We start from the raw sequence: 16,042 nt of genomic DNA, 5'->3' as shown, positions 1-16,042 counted from the left end.
CTGCATTTAGGCAGGTCCAGAGCAGAGCCTGTGGCCACTACCCAGGATGTGAAGCCCATGCTGATGCCCACACAGAGCGTCAAGACTCAAAGGTCATAACAAAGTCATTCCCCAAATCCTGAAATTAAATTTATTAAGAGTTAACAGTTCTTCGGTGAATTTATTAATCAATTTGACAACGCCTGGGGATTGTAATAAAAAAATAATCAGTTGGCCTTCTCGCCAACGTGAGGTGCCAAGAAGGTGTCATTTACTTTTCCAGTGCCCACTGCCGCAGCCTGCAAAAACTTATTGTTACATTAATTGAGATGAAAATTTCTCAGTGTGGAATTTCAGGGGGCGTGTGTGCGCATTTCCTCCATTTGCACACGGGGATGGGTGGCAGCTAGTGGCCAGCACTAGATTCCCATGCCCTGCCCCCTCCCACTGTACCACACAACAACTGGCCTCAGGATAGGGAGTTAGTATCCCAGAGAAACAAACAGAAAAACGGACACATGGGACCTTTTCAGAGAAATGCATGAAAGGCTCTAAGAACAGGAAAAGAGCTCAGCCCTTCCCTTCTCTCCTTTGTCCAGTTAGGCAACTGGGAAACCTCACCCAAGCTGAGGCCATTGTACTGTGAACCCTGATAGATAGCTCTGGTCCCAAGGAATGAAACAGCCCAAACAGACTTCTCCAAAAGGCATCAGCATCACTGAAGGGCCACATCCAGAGCAAATGGGAGCCTTCAGGGAACAAGCAATACATGGGTCACTCTGCACTCTGCCCAAGGCAGGGGCATCAGGGCATACAGCAGACATGAGTCATACCAACTCAGGGATTCAGCCTGCACCAGAGTGAACCACCCAGTCTCAGGACGTTCACAGTGGCTCTGGCCATGCTGAAGGAGGCATGAGTATGTTACACTCTCTCAATCCCACTATTTCCCAATCCCATACATAGCTGGTATTGAATGTTGCCCAGAAGCAAAGCCACCCCTGTAAATGAAATACAACCTGAACCAAAGGAACATGGTCTCACCCTACAAGCATGTTGCTAAATGGATGCTGGCCCTGAGGAGACCCTGGCCCAATATTGCTTCCTCTCCAAGAAGCCCCCGTGTATGGATAGCACTATGCCAGGGGAGAGTGCTTGCTGAGAGCCGTTGTGCTGGCTCTGCAGCAAGAGTGAGCACAGGCTGGCCCCCTGGCCTACCTTCTGGTCCCCCTGCCAGTCTGCACCCAGGGAGTCTTAGTTTCAGATTTTATTTGCCCTTAGTTCTACTTAAAAGTCTCTTGGAAATTACCACTTGTCTGTAAACACAGTGAAGGGCATTATTCATATTCTATTCTGTAGTGTGGCCAAGACACAAGAAAGGGGTAGGGATGCCTCAACACACATCATCCACAAAGAGGCATCCCTCCCACACGGCACCTCGACAGGCTCCAACCACCTTGCTGCCTGGGTCTGTCAGATGGACTGCAGATGGGCTTCACAAACACAGACACACAGAACATACAGTCTGCGGGGGTCACTTTCTCCAAATCACAGCCCGAGTCCTGGCTTCCTTCCGTGGCATCGCCTCCCTGAAGCCCTCCTATCTTCTCGGCATCCTGGGGCCCAGTCTTTGGCCACCAACCTGGGGACGCTCACGAGTGCTGCTCTCCCTCTCTGAGACTATTCAACACCTGCAACTGCCAGGTGCCCTTTACCCACGAAGAGCCGACTTCGCCTGAACAGGGGTGATGTACCACCCACATGTCAGCTCCCTCCTCTTAGGCTGTCCCTGGCTTCCTGAGGCAGGAAGAGCCTCCTCACAACAGCAACTGAAACACAAAGTTTCTGTTCTTCACCCTGGCAGGGTGTAAGGGTGTTGCCACAAGGGTTTCTGGGTCTGCCAAAGTTTGCCCGGTGGAACCAGAGAAAGGGGTGGCTGTAAAACAGAAATGAAGAGACACTTTGTAGCTTAGGAACATGGTGTTGACCGAAGGGTATCATCCTTGCCTGATGTGGAGGTGAGGGTTCTGAGTGTGCAAAACCCAACGTTTCACACTGAGATAAAAGGGCACCACAGTGGTTCTCTATGACGCTCCGCTTCTCTGTGTATAGAAAGTAGATTCAGGCTTCTAGCCTCCCACTGGGAGGGTCACTGCAGTGAAATACATACAGTGGCTGGTACCATCTGTTTGCAACAAGAAATTTAAAGCATAGGCACTTACTGAAATCAAAGGATTCTGGTGAGGATGAGTGGGTCCCTGGGGACTATGGTATTGTCACAGCAGTGAAGTTGGCCCAACCCAATGACATACCCTGAGCATGGTGATGATGTCAGACAGGATGTTTCCTGGTCCAACACATGGCATTAGAGGTCAAGTCCTGAAACTTCGAAAAGCCCAGCAATGCCCTCCAGAAGAAGAAGCAGAAAATGAGTGGACCTTCTACAAGAGTCTTTCCCTCGGGAACTGCAAGTACCTGTCAGCCAGGCAATGCTGACATGTCTTGCTGAGCCACATGGCCCACCTAGAGAGGACATAGCCAACATCCATCACTGGCGCACCACACTGTAGGGTGGAGGGGCTCTGGGTTTTCTGAACATGGAAAGCTGAGGATTCTTGGCCTTGTGCGCGATGTAGAACACTCCATACAGTCTACAGCTATCAAATGTTTTATGAGTAGAAAAGATGGGGAAGGAAAGGACTGAATGGACTCTAGGTCTTCCTGGGCTGTGACCTGGGAGCCAGGGCTTCTCAGGGAGTTCTGCTTAGGTAAGCTGAGCTCAGAGGCTCTCCAAGCCCCACATCACACCACACCAGCCCAGCTGCCTTTTCTCTCAAGGTCTTTGTCCCCATTCCTGTCGATCATCAGAGGTAAGTGGACTTCCCTCTTGACCCTGTCCACTTCTCCTCAAATCCCACCTCATGCTCCATCATTGAGTGGCAGCTGTCACGTCTTCCAAGACGTGTTCTATTATGCCAATGATCTCTGTGACCTCCTGGTGAAGGATCGTGCATGGGTACATGAGAGTGCATTGGTTTTAAGTGAGGAGTATACTCAGGTCCCACAGCCTCAGACTGTGGGTACTGTTAAAATTTGCAGACAGCCTCCCTTGTAGGTCCTAGGCAGAGGCTTCAGACACCAAGATAGAGGTGCACAGTCAACAGAGAGTCACATGTACATACAAGCCAGGTAGAAATCCAGGTAAGAACACAGCAGAAAGCAAATCCAGCTTCCACAATCAGTGTGGCAATGGTGGCAGATTAGACAGGGAACCCCTGAGTCACATTCCCTAGGAATAGTTGGATGCTGGCAGGCACCTAGGGGGCTATTTACAAAACTGCAGGATTTTTTGTTTTTTTAATTCATGTTTGTTTAGTTACAACATACACTTCATGTGGCAAGAATAGAGAAGCCATGGGCAGGCTGGTTCCCCCCACATGCACCACTGTTCTGTTCAGCATAGGTAGGATCAGCCAGCCCTGGATTTGTCCTCCAGAGTCATTGTCCCATGTGTTCCAGGTCACCTGACACAGGCATGCTTTCATCTCTCAGAGCATTCTGGCTACTTCTGGATTCCAGAGAAACCACATGGCCACCTGAGGAGAGGCTGGTGACTGAGATCTGTTCAATGTCCTGACACTCACTGAAGACTCTGAGGCTTTCGGAGTGACTTTACAAATGGCTTCTGCTCCATTCTGGAACATCAGGGCAAAAAGGGAAGCGAGAGAGTATGTTGCTGTGCTCAGGAAGGGCCTGGATTCGGACCCAAATGTGGTCTCCTGAGAGAAACTCCACCTCTCTATGGGTCAGTAGCCCACGTCTTGAAACAGGAAAAATGCCAGAGGCATTGGACCTGCTGACCACACAATTCCAAAGTCCCAGTGTGTGTACTCACCTGTTAGGGTGATTTTCTTAGTCCAGGGAGCTCAGGATTCCAAGCCCTGGCCTTCAGAAACTTCTCCAAGTTCATTATCTACAACAGCTCCAGCAGCCAAGTCCTCCATTCAGAATCAACCCCAGTGGGTCCCTCAGGTTCCCAGAGGGAAGACATCTGTCTTCTGGGTCTGTAACTGGAGATTCCATACACTTAGCTTTGTGTGGAGTTTCAGACTCAAAGGTGTTTCACCAAGGATAGAATTCTACACATCATCAGTCCCAAAGAAGCTGAGAGCTTTGCCCAGGCCAAGCCCCCATGTCCCTCACAGATGAAGACAATTGGTGGGAAACAGAGGAAGCCTCCTACTCATCTCTCCACAGCCAGCCAGCAGCTCCTTCCCAGAAACGAGCCAGTGAGGAAAAGGGCAAAAAGAGTGGGAACAGCTATGCCGCAGACTACAGACGACTCTGCCTGGCTCTTTCAGCCACCATTGCAGGGGAGCTGAGAAACATAAATTAGCACCAATTAATGAACCCATTTCACTTGATTTAGGATATGCCATCACGTGGCAAAATGCTACAGGAGAGATGTCATTTAAACCAGGGTGAACATATTTCTCTGGATGGAAGGCCACTAGCATGGGACCACACAGCATTTAAGAATCCTCTGGAGTTGTTAGCATTTTATCTGATAAAAACCAGCATAGCAAAGAGCCTCTGGAGACCTCCAAAGACTGCTCCAATATCCCATAAAATGAGCCACCCAGATTCAGGCTCCAGGCTCTGAGGCTCCCCTAAACCGGCTTACTTGGGTGTTCAATATAATCAAATGTGTGGCAGATACAAGACAAGCCACATCTATTCCTTTCTGACTCAGTCTGGATGTTTCATAGCAGCCCAAACATTAACAGGGTTTTAAAATCTATTCTTAGGTCAGTCAGGCCAGAAAAAAAAAAAACCTTCTGTTGTCTTGCTACCCAGTGGCTTTTGAAATGAAGAAAGAAATTCGTGGACAAAACATAGGCATGGCCCTTCCTAACCTTCAGGAGGCAGATAACAATTGGGTCATGGCTGTCAATGATGAGACTAGGAGAGGCCTCTGTGGGGTTAATAGTTCCTCCCACTCGAAGCTCAAGATCTAAAACATATGGTGGATGAGGTCATTCAGTGAAATTAACAGGGTGTCCCAAAGTCCCCAGACCCTAGAACCTACATCTGCACCGCCTCAATTCTGTTTCCTGAGAAATTCCTCAGAAGCCATCTACCAGCTGGGGTATGGTGCATAGGTACCAGGTATGCTGGCTGAGATGCCTGGAAGGCGAGCAGAGACAATCAAGAAATGTTCCAACCAACCTAGGAGGCCTTACACACACACACACACACACACACACACACACACACACACACACACACACACACAGAGACACACACACACAGAAAGTTCCTCAATGAATTGAGTTGCCCATCACCACACTTCATCAGATGTTCTGGGACTCGTGAGGGTTCCCAGGTAGAGGCTGGAAGCACCTTCAACTTTGTTTATCTACACTTCTGAAGGGCAGTCAGCTCAGCCCATCCACAGCCTCGCCCTGAGTCTAATAGACACCTCAGAGAGGGGCTTTCAGGCAAGCACCTCCCACCAGACACACACTGTGTCTCTAAGATGCTTCGGTGGCAGGGACAAGACTGTAAGGCCAGCAGAGCTTACCCTGGAAGCCCCTCCACCTTTAAAACCCTCTCCTCTCCACCCCAAACCTTGTGCTGGGGTTAAGCTGCCTGGAAACTGGAGCTTCCTGAGAGCAGCAGACATGGCTGTCCTCGTATTTCCATTTCTGCTGAGCACCACAGGGGGCTGGGGCTCGTACAGAGGTGGTAAGTACAATTGAAGGGCAGGAAGATGCACTGGAAAGCCTGTGCTGTACGGGCCCTGCCTTTGCCTTCCCAGGCAGGGGCCAGACCTGAGCTCCTCTGAGAGCTAAGAGTGGCCGTGCCCAGTACAGAAACTTCCTTCAGTTCAACCTAGGCTCTCTAAGGATCCAAACATTAGTGAAGAGGGGAAGAGGGGCTGAACAAGGAAGGGGAGAAATTCAGGCAGGAGCTGTGGCCACACCTGTCCTAGGCCTCTGGAGGGTTGAATAAAGGACAAGATGTGTGAAGGGTGTGGACCAGCTGTTCTGAGGCTCTAGGTTAGCTGACCTGGGATGAGGGAATGTCCAAGTGCAGGTGACAGGGGACAGTGCCACTTAAGGAAAGAGCCATCTTTTAACCAAGTAACAATGAGACTGACTTTCTGGGCTGTCTCCAGCATGACCTTAAGCATCTATCACCCCGCAATTCTTCTCACTGCAAATGCTTCAGGTACCAGATACACCTCAGCCTATACATACATACAGGCCTGGTCTTCAACTGCCTTCCCAAATCCCTGATGGCATAAGGAAGCTCCTGGGAGGGTTCTGAGGTGTGCTACTGTATACTGTTACCAAAGAAGTGGCCAAGGGTGGATAGGAACCAGTTGAGAACTCTATGACTCACATGCCAATCTTTCAGACATAGAGCACATAATCCAGCCAGCCACCATCAGCCTTTCAGACATGCCCACCTCAGCAACAACCTTGGGGGAATAGCCACCATCACCCTTCCAGGAATGCCCACCTCAGCAACAAACTTGGAGATCAGTGGATGCCCAGGACCCACCCCCCACCCCCCCCAGAGATACTTGCCATGTCCTCTGGAGGTCATTTTGAATCATCAAAGTGAAACACAGCAGAGATATTCATTGGGAAATAATCAGCTTCACTGAGTGAATGACAGGTACATTCCCATAGGCTACCTGGCTAATGCCAAAAGTAAGCAGTTGTCACTACAGCCTTGTGTTGGTCAAGGACAAGGGAGAATGCCAGAGTATGGGAGGGGGGTCTCGTGGCTGCATGCTGTGGCCTTCCACCTTGATTCCGAGACTGCAGACAGACTCTGTAGGTCCAAGTGAGACATCTCCAATCCACTCGTGGTAAAATCTCAGGCCCGGAGGTCAGTTACTACCATCCATTTCAAGCAGGGGAACCAGGACCCAAAGAAGGAAGGTAGACTCTTGCTTGGGGTGTGACATGAACAGTAGTCAAGTGACACTGACCATGGAAGGCCTAGTGCAAAGGATCAAGAGTCCTGGGGTCTATCTCTACCGCCTCCTAATTGGCTTTCATGACGCCCTCTCTTGGGCCACACTCACAGTTCCTTGCCTTACTGGGTGAAGGACAGATTAATGGATGAACCTTGAGGAACCTATAAGAATAGTCCAGCCTTTGTTTCCCCTTGTTCTATCAACCTGGGGTCTCCAGAGGCTACTGCGGTTGGAGACCCAGAAGACAGATTTTGTTTATTACACACTATCAAGGAGGAAGAGCTGGGATGTGTAGTTCCCTCAGATGATAGAGGGACTAAAGGTAACTGTGAGTGAGTGAGTGAGTGAGTGAGTGAGTGAGTGAGTGAGTGAGTGAAGCTGGTCACAACATCAGGACACACATCTCAGTTCTCCCATGGGACACATGAGGCAGAGATATACAGTTCTGGTAGATGATCTGGGGACTGCAGGTGACTGTGAGTGTGTGTGTGTGTGTAGTGCTGGTCACCACACCGGAACACACGTATCAGTTCTCCCATAGGACATCTGTGGCCATCCCATGTATAACAGGAAACCAGAAAGGGTCATGTTTGCCTTTGAGATACAGAAACACAGAAATCCCAACCCAAGTGTCCACAAGGAAAGAGCATATTGGCAGAGAGAGGACACTCAGGTATGAATGGGTCTGAGTCCCTGCAGAGCACCTGAGGGAGGCTGTACCTAACCAGGGCAGAGTGACCAGGGGCTGGAGTAGGGGCAGATTGGAACAGAACCACGAATGCTCTCCATCCCCATGATGTAGTCTCAGGCCACAGCTTCCCAGACACTGAAACGAAGCAGCCAAGCTGCCACAGGCAGGGTCAGAACTTCCCACAGAGGAAAGGACGGACTCCAGACACCCCAGAACACTGTGAAATCACACGTGGGAACTGGGCTGCCTCCAAGAGAGAAGAGCATAATTAAGCAAGTGGGTGGATGAAGAAGGGTTGATGGGCTCCTCTGTCGCTACGCTGGACCCGGGATGTTTGATTGCCTCTAAATGGCTTCATCACCATCAGCACTACGGCTTCGTGTGTGATAGCTACAGAAAATGAAGACTCGGAGAGGAGTCTGCAAGCAACCTTCAAAACACGCTGGTCCCAGCTCTGGAAAACAGCAGCTGAGAGAACGTGTGGAGACACCTTCCCTGTAGCAGAAAGTGGTTCCAACAGCACAGGCAGCCAGGAAGAGGCCTCACAGCATCCACAAAGCCCACGCAAGCCTTCTGGGCAGGGGAAAGCCCTACCAGGCCCCTGCAGGGGGACACCCTCGGACCCCAAACAGGCTGTGCAGCTCAGAAGGGTTCTCAGCCTCACCCCTTGTCAGTAGTCCAGAACTCTGAAGTCTCAATCCCACAAGCTGAGAGATGCCTGCACTTTCCTGTCCACTGGGGACCCACAGGCAGGAAACTCATGAGCATTCAATTCAGTCTCCAAGGGACAAGTGGCTGGGGACACCTTTGGTCATCACAACTGGGAAAGGGGGCTATGGCAGTGTGCGTAGGGGGAGATGCTGTTCATACTCTCCAGTGCACTGAGATGATCCAGGTGCCTATGATGCCCTTGAGAAACTGACCCAGAGTGAAAACAGAGCAAAGAAAAATCCTCAGAGATGACAAAGATATGCTGATTGCTAGAGCCAAGCAAATGAGGAACTCACCTGAGGGTGAAGAGCCTTCTATTCTGGCACCCTGAGAAGACCCGCTCTACCCCCAGGTACACTTTTTAAAAGAGTGAGCATAGGTCAGGAATGTCACCATTTGCTTTTCTTTCAATAAAACTGTCAGAACCATGGGTCTTCAGGGATCTGAAAGGCTCAGTCCCTTTGCAGAAGACAATGGTTCTCTGCTCCAGCCAGGGCCTGTTTTCAGTCTCCAGCCTCTCCCCCTGTCCACCCCAGTCCCGAGATCCCATTGCTGCACCTCAGCACCACCCTTAGTCCTGTGGCCGAGCTCTCTGCTCTACAGACACACCCACTTATCCACAGTGTCATCCAGTCCTTCCAGCCCTTCCCAAGCCATAGGAAGATAACAGCTGATCCTGATGCAGGACTATCCAGTTACTTCAATCGCTTCCCTCCAGCTTACCGGCTGTGGTGAGGTAGAAATGCCACCTTCTCTGGACTTTTCTATCTTTGCAAACATAGGCAGAAGGCAGGGAAGCACCTGCAGGGCTCTGGGAAAATGCTGTTTATTCTTTCTACACAGAGCAAGGGTGACGCCAAGCATAAAGGAGGAAGAGCTGTTTGGAGAAATCTGGGGAGAAGAGAGGGGCAGGGCCTCCGGGACTAACAGGCAAGGCTTCCTGTGAGTGGGACCACTTGTTGGGAGCTCTTGGCCTATAGAGAGTTAAAAGAGATGGCCATCTGAGAAGGAGCTGAGACTTATAATCAGGTAGACCAGCAACGCGCACCCCGAATCCCTGCATCCCAAGATCGCAAGGGATGCAGACAGACTCCGACAGACTTAGCAAGCAGACTCAGGCTCCAGGATACGACTGGGAGAGCAGCAGTGGGTGGCTCTGTGTGTGAGTGTGTGTGTGTGTGTGTGTGAGTGTGTGTGTGTGTGTTTGTGTGTGTGTGCGCGCGCGCACGCGCGTGCATGTGTGCATATGTGTGTCTATCTGTCTGTCTGTCTATCTGTCTGTGTGTCTTCCACAGCATGAAAGACAAACACAAGCAGCTTGTTACAGCCTACCTGAAGGGTTGGCTTCTTTGTGGTTTGGGGTTTTCTTTGCAACCGAGAGATAGAAATCAGGGCCTTGTGCCGTGCTAAGCAAACACTCTACCCCTGAGCTGTGAGTCTCAAGACCTCTTTACCTCTTTATTATGAGTCAGGATCTCACTAAGTTGTCTGGGTTGACCTTGAACTTGGAATCAGATTCTCCTGCCTCAACAGGCGTACAGGCTGAGCATTCCATGTTTTGTTTCATACGTATTCAGAGAACAGCACCCATGCCCCAGAGCCATGATCAACTGGTTCTTCACTCTGGACATCCTATTCCTTGTGACAATCCTCTTGACATCAGGGACCCTGAGGGCTAGATTGCCCCATCTGCTTGTCATAGCCCTCCCTGGCTCTCATTCTGCAAACAAAGCCCAAACAAGCAGGCCGACTGTGAGGGGCCACTGGCTAACCCCAACACGGATGGGGTGGCACCTCTGTGCCCAGTACAGGGTGGTAGGTGGTGAGAAGAGACAGCCCAAGGACCCTAGAGATTGCAGTGGTAGACAGGGAGCCTCTCCCAGCTCTCTCCAGTCTTTCCTCTGTGTAGACTGCCTGCCTTCCCACTGTGATGTCAGCTCTAGGACAGCAGTCATCTCGTCTACTTCTGTCCTCCACAGCCTGGCACAGGGCTGAAGTTTCCCAGCACACACCAAACGCACATGCCAGAGGCTCCATCTCCAGATTCACACACCACTCTGGCCTCCCTTGTGAAGCCTGGAAGGTGAGTCCAGGGACAGGTCTTTTGCAAAGGGGAGACAAACCACAGAGCAACAAGGGTGTCCTGCCATTCACCATCCTCAGTGGCAGGGTCTGCTAAGTTGGGGCTTGGCTTCCCAGAATGTGGGTGGGCAAGATCCCAAAGGAGCCCCACTTACCTCCCAGAACAGTCACCCAGACTCCCTGCCAACGCTAAGTCTAAGCCAGGATAGTTCAGCTCCAGGATAGCTCACACTAGCTGCTGTTGCATTTAGCTGGTGCACTCTGGAGCAGAGACATCTGAAGGGAGGAGGGGTCAGTAACATTCAGGGGATGCCAGCAGCCTGCATAGAGACCCCAGCTCACAGAAATCCCCAAGGCAGCTCAGAGGTACTGGTAAATGGAAGTGAGCCTTTAGGAAGGAAGGTGGAACCCCAACCAGTTCAGCTCCTGCCCCTCACAGGCCTTGAGCCAGTGGCTAGTGACACATACCTAGAAGCAGCTGGGAGCTCTCAGCAGCCATGCCTAGATTCTAGCCAGGGTACTGCCCATCCACTCCTGCCCTGATCTCAGGGGCTGGGCGTCACTGTAGGCCTGGGTGACAGGTGGCAATCTGTAGAGGTCATTAACTCCAGCACACCAAGTTTTAAAGCAAAAATGAGGTCTTTTAAAGAGGCAGCTGCCGAGCTATATAAAGAAATGGGGATTTTAATGTTTTGCTTTTTTTCCCCTCTTCTACTGCAGCATTATCATAACATTCCCCCATAATTACGCCCATAAAGTCACCTGAAAGTACTTTCACATCACAGAAGTTGATCTACATATTTTATGCCCTGGGTATAGAAGCAAGTCCAGGTCTGAGAATTTAGCAGGGAGGAGTGTTGTCTAGTCAAGCTCTCTTCTGGTTCTGGTTGCCTCTGACCTCATTGAAGTCCAGATAGCTCACAGTTGGTGGGAGCAAGAAGCCAGACCAGTGTGGAAGTGTAAAGAAGGCAGTAGACACTGGCCTCAAGGAGAGGTTGAGGGAAGGGCAGGGGTGGTCCAGACCCTCTGCCCAGGAACAGCCCTGGCTCTGAAAAGAAGGAGATGGATAGTCAAGTCCAAGTCGCTTCTTGCAGGTTTCTAAACAGAAAACCCTCGGAGGAGGCAAACTACCTCTGCCTCCTTCCTCCTGGGGCTCTGAATGCAGCTAGGGAAAACGGTTTACCATTAAATTACGTGGCTGAAAGAAAAGCACATTTCACCCTAGGACATTCATCAAAAAAAAAAAAAAAAACAGGGAGGGGGAGAGGGGAGAGGGAAGGAGAGAGGGGCGAGAGAGGGGAGGGAGAGAGAGAGAGAGAGAGAGAGAGAGAGAGAGAGAGAGAGAGAGAGAATGCAAGCGCCTGACTGACTCCTGAAAGGCATCACTTCCTGAAGCCTCTGGTATTTTTGAGAACTCCAGAAGCCACATTTGATCAGCAGGAATACAGCACATTGTCATCTCCACTAAATATGCCACAAATTGTATTTGTAAAGGAAATGCATGTTGGGGACCATCAAAGTGCCTACGGTCGGTTAGTATTCTAATGGATTAAAAACAATTCAAAACTTGTTTGTAATTTCTTCTATTCGCAGCTGCGGCCGTGAGATTTAACTGAACGGCACAATTCAATTTTAACAGGATTTATTTGAAAAAAAAAAAAAAACTATGTTAAACAGGCAGCCCCCATGCCTCTCCTCCACTGGACTCCCCAGTGCTCTGAAATGAGGCCATTCTTATGGCATTTACATGCCAGGAGCGTCTGTCCACCACGAGGCTCTGAAGACGGAACTTGCCATCTATGCTAAAGCAGTCTCCTTTATTCCAGAACTGAACGCTGCTCCCAAGTACCAAAGTCAAGGCTCAGTGTCACAAGGCTCATCATTTTCTCCATGCTCCTTGTTGTTATTATCCAAAACATGCCACAAGCCAGTGTGGAACGAAGAACTCTTTGGTGCAAGCATGGTACACGGCACACCAGCCCCAGGTCCTACCTCATTCAACAACGGCGGCGTCTGGCCGGCTGACCTTCCTGCTCCACACACTGGAGCAATTCAAACACTTCAGCCCTTCCAAACCACACTCTGAGGAGTTTCCCAAGCCCCAGAATAAAGCACTTGCCCCTTCCTCACAACAGCCATCACCTAACTTTACCGGGAGCCCTTGGTAAGCACACTGGGTGCTTGCTTACGAAGTGGACCTTACAAGTAACATTTAGCACACATGAACTAGAGCACCCATTTTAAAGGCAGCCTCATGGGGTTCTCTCTCTCTCTCTCTCTCTCTCTCTCTTTTCCTGGCAATTCTTCCCCAATCCCTGAAAAATGACAAATCTGAGTCACCATAGCAACCAGCCTAATTGGTGGACTGCAGGTCTTTCTCTAGCCAGAGGGTGGAGCCCACCTCCTTAATATGAATCTCAAGCGCCTAGCTAAGGCCATCCAATGGGCAAGAACTGTTGAATCCCCCAACAGAAACCAGGCCAGGAAATAATCCAGTTTCCTCCGATTAGTGCCAGGAAGTGAGCAGCATGTGTGTTACAGAGAAACATACACACCGTAGGCTACATCACTGAGCCCTAAAAGATGGACAAGCAGCTTCGCAAATGTATCTGCTCTGTAGCAAAAAGACGCTTAGGGTAATAAAAGTCCTTACTGAAACATCTTGCACACAAGGATGCTAACTATCCTTCATCCTAGATATGTTGAAAGAGAGGTTGGAAATCACAGGAACTATTTAATTATCATTTTCCATGCTAAGAAAAATGGAATATTCTTTTCCCCCCAGGATTGCAGTTCCCAGCTATAAATTATTATGATGTTATATTGTATTTTAGAGAAATGTTTTAATTTCTCCAACTGCATTTCTGGTGTAATGGGGTGTGTCTGAAAAACGTTAGCTTAGTGTCAATTATTCCATTACGAGGAGATGGAAACAGCCATCAAAATGTGGCTGCTCAAAGCTCTGCTATTAAGGGCTCCTGCTCTTTTGGATAAGACAATCTTACCAAATGCCCTTGTAGTGGAGAACGAACTTTCAGGATGGAAGGGAGGCCTGCTAAAGACGAGGAGGGTGAAGCTGGCCCTCCTGCCCTTTCTCAGCGTGTATGAGACTCCGTCCCTCCAGTCAGATCAAGGGGATGAAGAAGTAAGGACACGTTTTGATTCACACTGCGGGCTGGAAGACGAGGGACAGAGGCTATACTGGCTGTGAGTGGAATACAAGGCACAGCTTGGTGGCATGCTGAAGTGCAGAGTGTTGGTCAAGAGCTGGGTTGTCACTCACTTAGCAGCGGTGGATAGCCGTCCTTTTCCCCCTGGCAGAACTGCCTCTACCCACCCAGTCTGTAGCTCTGGACTCTCATGCTGACCCAAGGATACTGTTAACAACAGAACCTGCCCAGGAAGTACAGCCAGCTCCAGATTTCAGCTCCCTGTGCCCCCAACCCCACCCCCAACACACACAGAGACTGCTGAATGGGCCATTTGGGGGATAGCACCGGCAAGTGCATTCCATCTGGCAGCCCCTGTCCAGTTCTGGAGTTTACCTGACTCCTCCTGTATCACTAAGAAAGCAAGGCTCAAGGGTACCTGGGGAAGCCCCTGAAAGTAGCCAGCAGGCTGCAGAAGGCTAAGCAATGGGCAGTCTCTTGTGGCTCACACCATCATACTCCTTTCCTAGGGCAGCTAGGGCAACCAGGTTAGAACGCTACCAGCAGCCATCCTCTGGCTTGCTGATCCTCAGTGGGAGGTGCCACAGCAACACAGGGGGACGCAGACTGGTTGAAACAATTGGGGCAATTACTGCTCTGGGCCTATTTGAATTTCCCTCAAGACGCCTCCATGCTGGGGGTTAAGCTATCCTCAAAGCAGAGTTGTCCCAGGACTCTGACGACAAATTTGGCCATAACTTGAGTCTCCGAGGCCGCTGCAATCTCATTACAGAGACAGGAGGAGCTGGAATTGGGAGATAGGAGGCCCTAGGCTCTAGTGATGGCTGTGTGTGTGTGGGGGGGGGGGGGGGGGGAGTGGGAGGAATCGCTTGATGATGGTCTTTTATTTTATTTTAATTTTGTAAAGAATCCATATTTTTTCATCACCACCCCTCCTTGCCTGTGGCAATTTTCCATGACAGGTGTTCCCTGGCACTAGTTCTTTCTGCCCTCAGAGACGACGGGAAGGCAAGAATCAGTAACCAGGCAAGCTCCCATCCCTACCGGAGCCTGTGCCCGGGACGCTAACCAGCCTCCACCCACCCCACCAGCTACCAACAGGCACCAGGCACCAGGCACCAGCCAGGACAATGCCTTCCCACCCTACACCAGCCCCAAATCTGTACGTACAGGACTCAGATAATCGTTTCCCAGATGCGACCTACCACCACTCACCGTCCGGCTCCCAGCCCAACCCAGCTCCAGAGCCCAGTACCAGGCACTGACCAACCCGCACCTCCCTCTGCAGCCCTCGCCAGACCCACTGGGTCGCCAATTCATTCCTCCAAACCACCCTCGTAGCGGTAGCGGGCCCTTCCCTCCAGTGGCATCCGTCCCCTTACTTCTCCTTTTACAGAAAGCGTCTGGCGAGCCCGCTTCCCAGCAAGGCAGAAGCTCCGCCACGCGTCGGAACCCAAGCCGCGCTCCCGCCGGAGGAGTCCCGCTCGGGCTCGGCTGCCGCGTCCCCACAAGTCCCCGGAGGGAGTGTCGCCGGCGGGAAGCTCAGCGCGCGCAGTTCCGCTCGGTCGCCAGCCTGGGCCAGAGCGGCGACCGCACGGCGGGCAGTAGGCAGCGGGCACCGCCGCGCAGGGACGCGCCGTGCCGGCTTGGGCCTGACGCCGGCCCTGCTGGCGAGTCCGCGGAAGCACGCTCGGGCTGGTGCGCCCGGCGGCGGAGTGCCTGGAACCCGGAGCCGCCTGCACCCAGCCCTCCCGGGCCAGCGGAGCAGCGGCCAGGACCCGGGACCGCGCGCCACGCGCTCGCAACTCTGCACCGACGCGGGCCGCCCCGCCGGGGCTGGGGCAGGGGCCGAGCCGGGGATCTGAGGCCCGTTTGGGGCCCGGGTGCACGGTACTCACTGCAGTAAGCGATGAGCAGGCTGGCCAGGATCATGAACGCCCAAAAAGTTGAGGACATGCTGGGCAGGGCGGTCGCATCTTGCCGGCTGCTGGTCCTGGGCGATGGCGCCATTGAAGCCGCGGTGCCCGCGCGGGGGGCAGCAGCGCGTCTCAGCAGCCGGCCCTGCCCGCGCCCCCGCGCCGGCCTCCACGTGCGGGCCCCGCGCGTGCCATCCTCCTCGTCGTCCTCCTCCTCGTCTCCGTGCTCCTTTGCTGCCGCCGCCGCGCCCGGGCCCCGGCCCACTGCGCCCCGCGCCGCCCGCCCCGCGTCGCGCCCGCGCCCGCGCCGCCCGCGCCCGTGCTCGCCCGCCCGGGGACGCCAGCCCGCGGCTCTGGGCGTCGCTGCGCGTCCCGGCTCGGCGCGCCCCGTCACCAGTGCGAGGGGCGCGCCTGGAGCGCGTGCCCGGCGTGACGGGGCCCCGCACTGGCCCGGGACTGGAGAGGGAGGCGGGCAGAGGGGACGCCGAGCCCCAGCCGG

At 52.3% G+C, this 16,042-nt stretch overlaps 1 protein-coding gene across 2 annotated transcripts in view; it reads right to left on the bottom strand.

Annotated features, from left to right (window-relative positions):
• Nucleotides 1–15,784, bottom strand: part of Tafa5 (TAFA chemokine like family member 5) — a 212,373-nt gene extending 196,589 nt beyond the window's left edge. The window contains exon 1 of one of the 2 annotated variants that reach the window (XM_052748588.1): nucleotides 15,526–15,784. In XM_052748588.1, coding sequence (XP_052604548.1) covers nucleotides 15,526–15,637 — 112 coding nt within the window. In that variant the 5' untranslated portion in view covers nucleotides 15,638–15,784. The remainder of the gene's footprint in view (nucleotides 1–15,525) is intronic. The other variant, XM_052748589.1, reaches the window with a different exon arrangement.
• Nucleotides 15,785–16,042: the final 258 nt, after the last annotated feature.

The sequence above is a fragment of the Peromyscus californicus genome, unplaced genomic scaffold, assembly GCF_007827085.1.
Source record: "Peromyscus californicus insignis strain IS unplaced genomic scaffold, ASM782708v3 Scaffold_20__1_contigs__length_68692818, whole genome shotgun sequence".
In the NCBI taxonomy this organism is placed as follows: Eukaryota; Metazoa; Chordata; class Mammalia; order Rodentia; family Cricetidae; genus Peromyscus; species Peromyscus californicus.
The sequence above is the reverse complement of the archived record's forward strand: the minus strand, read 5'-3'. Positions and strand labels throughout refer to the sequence as shown.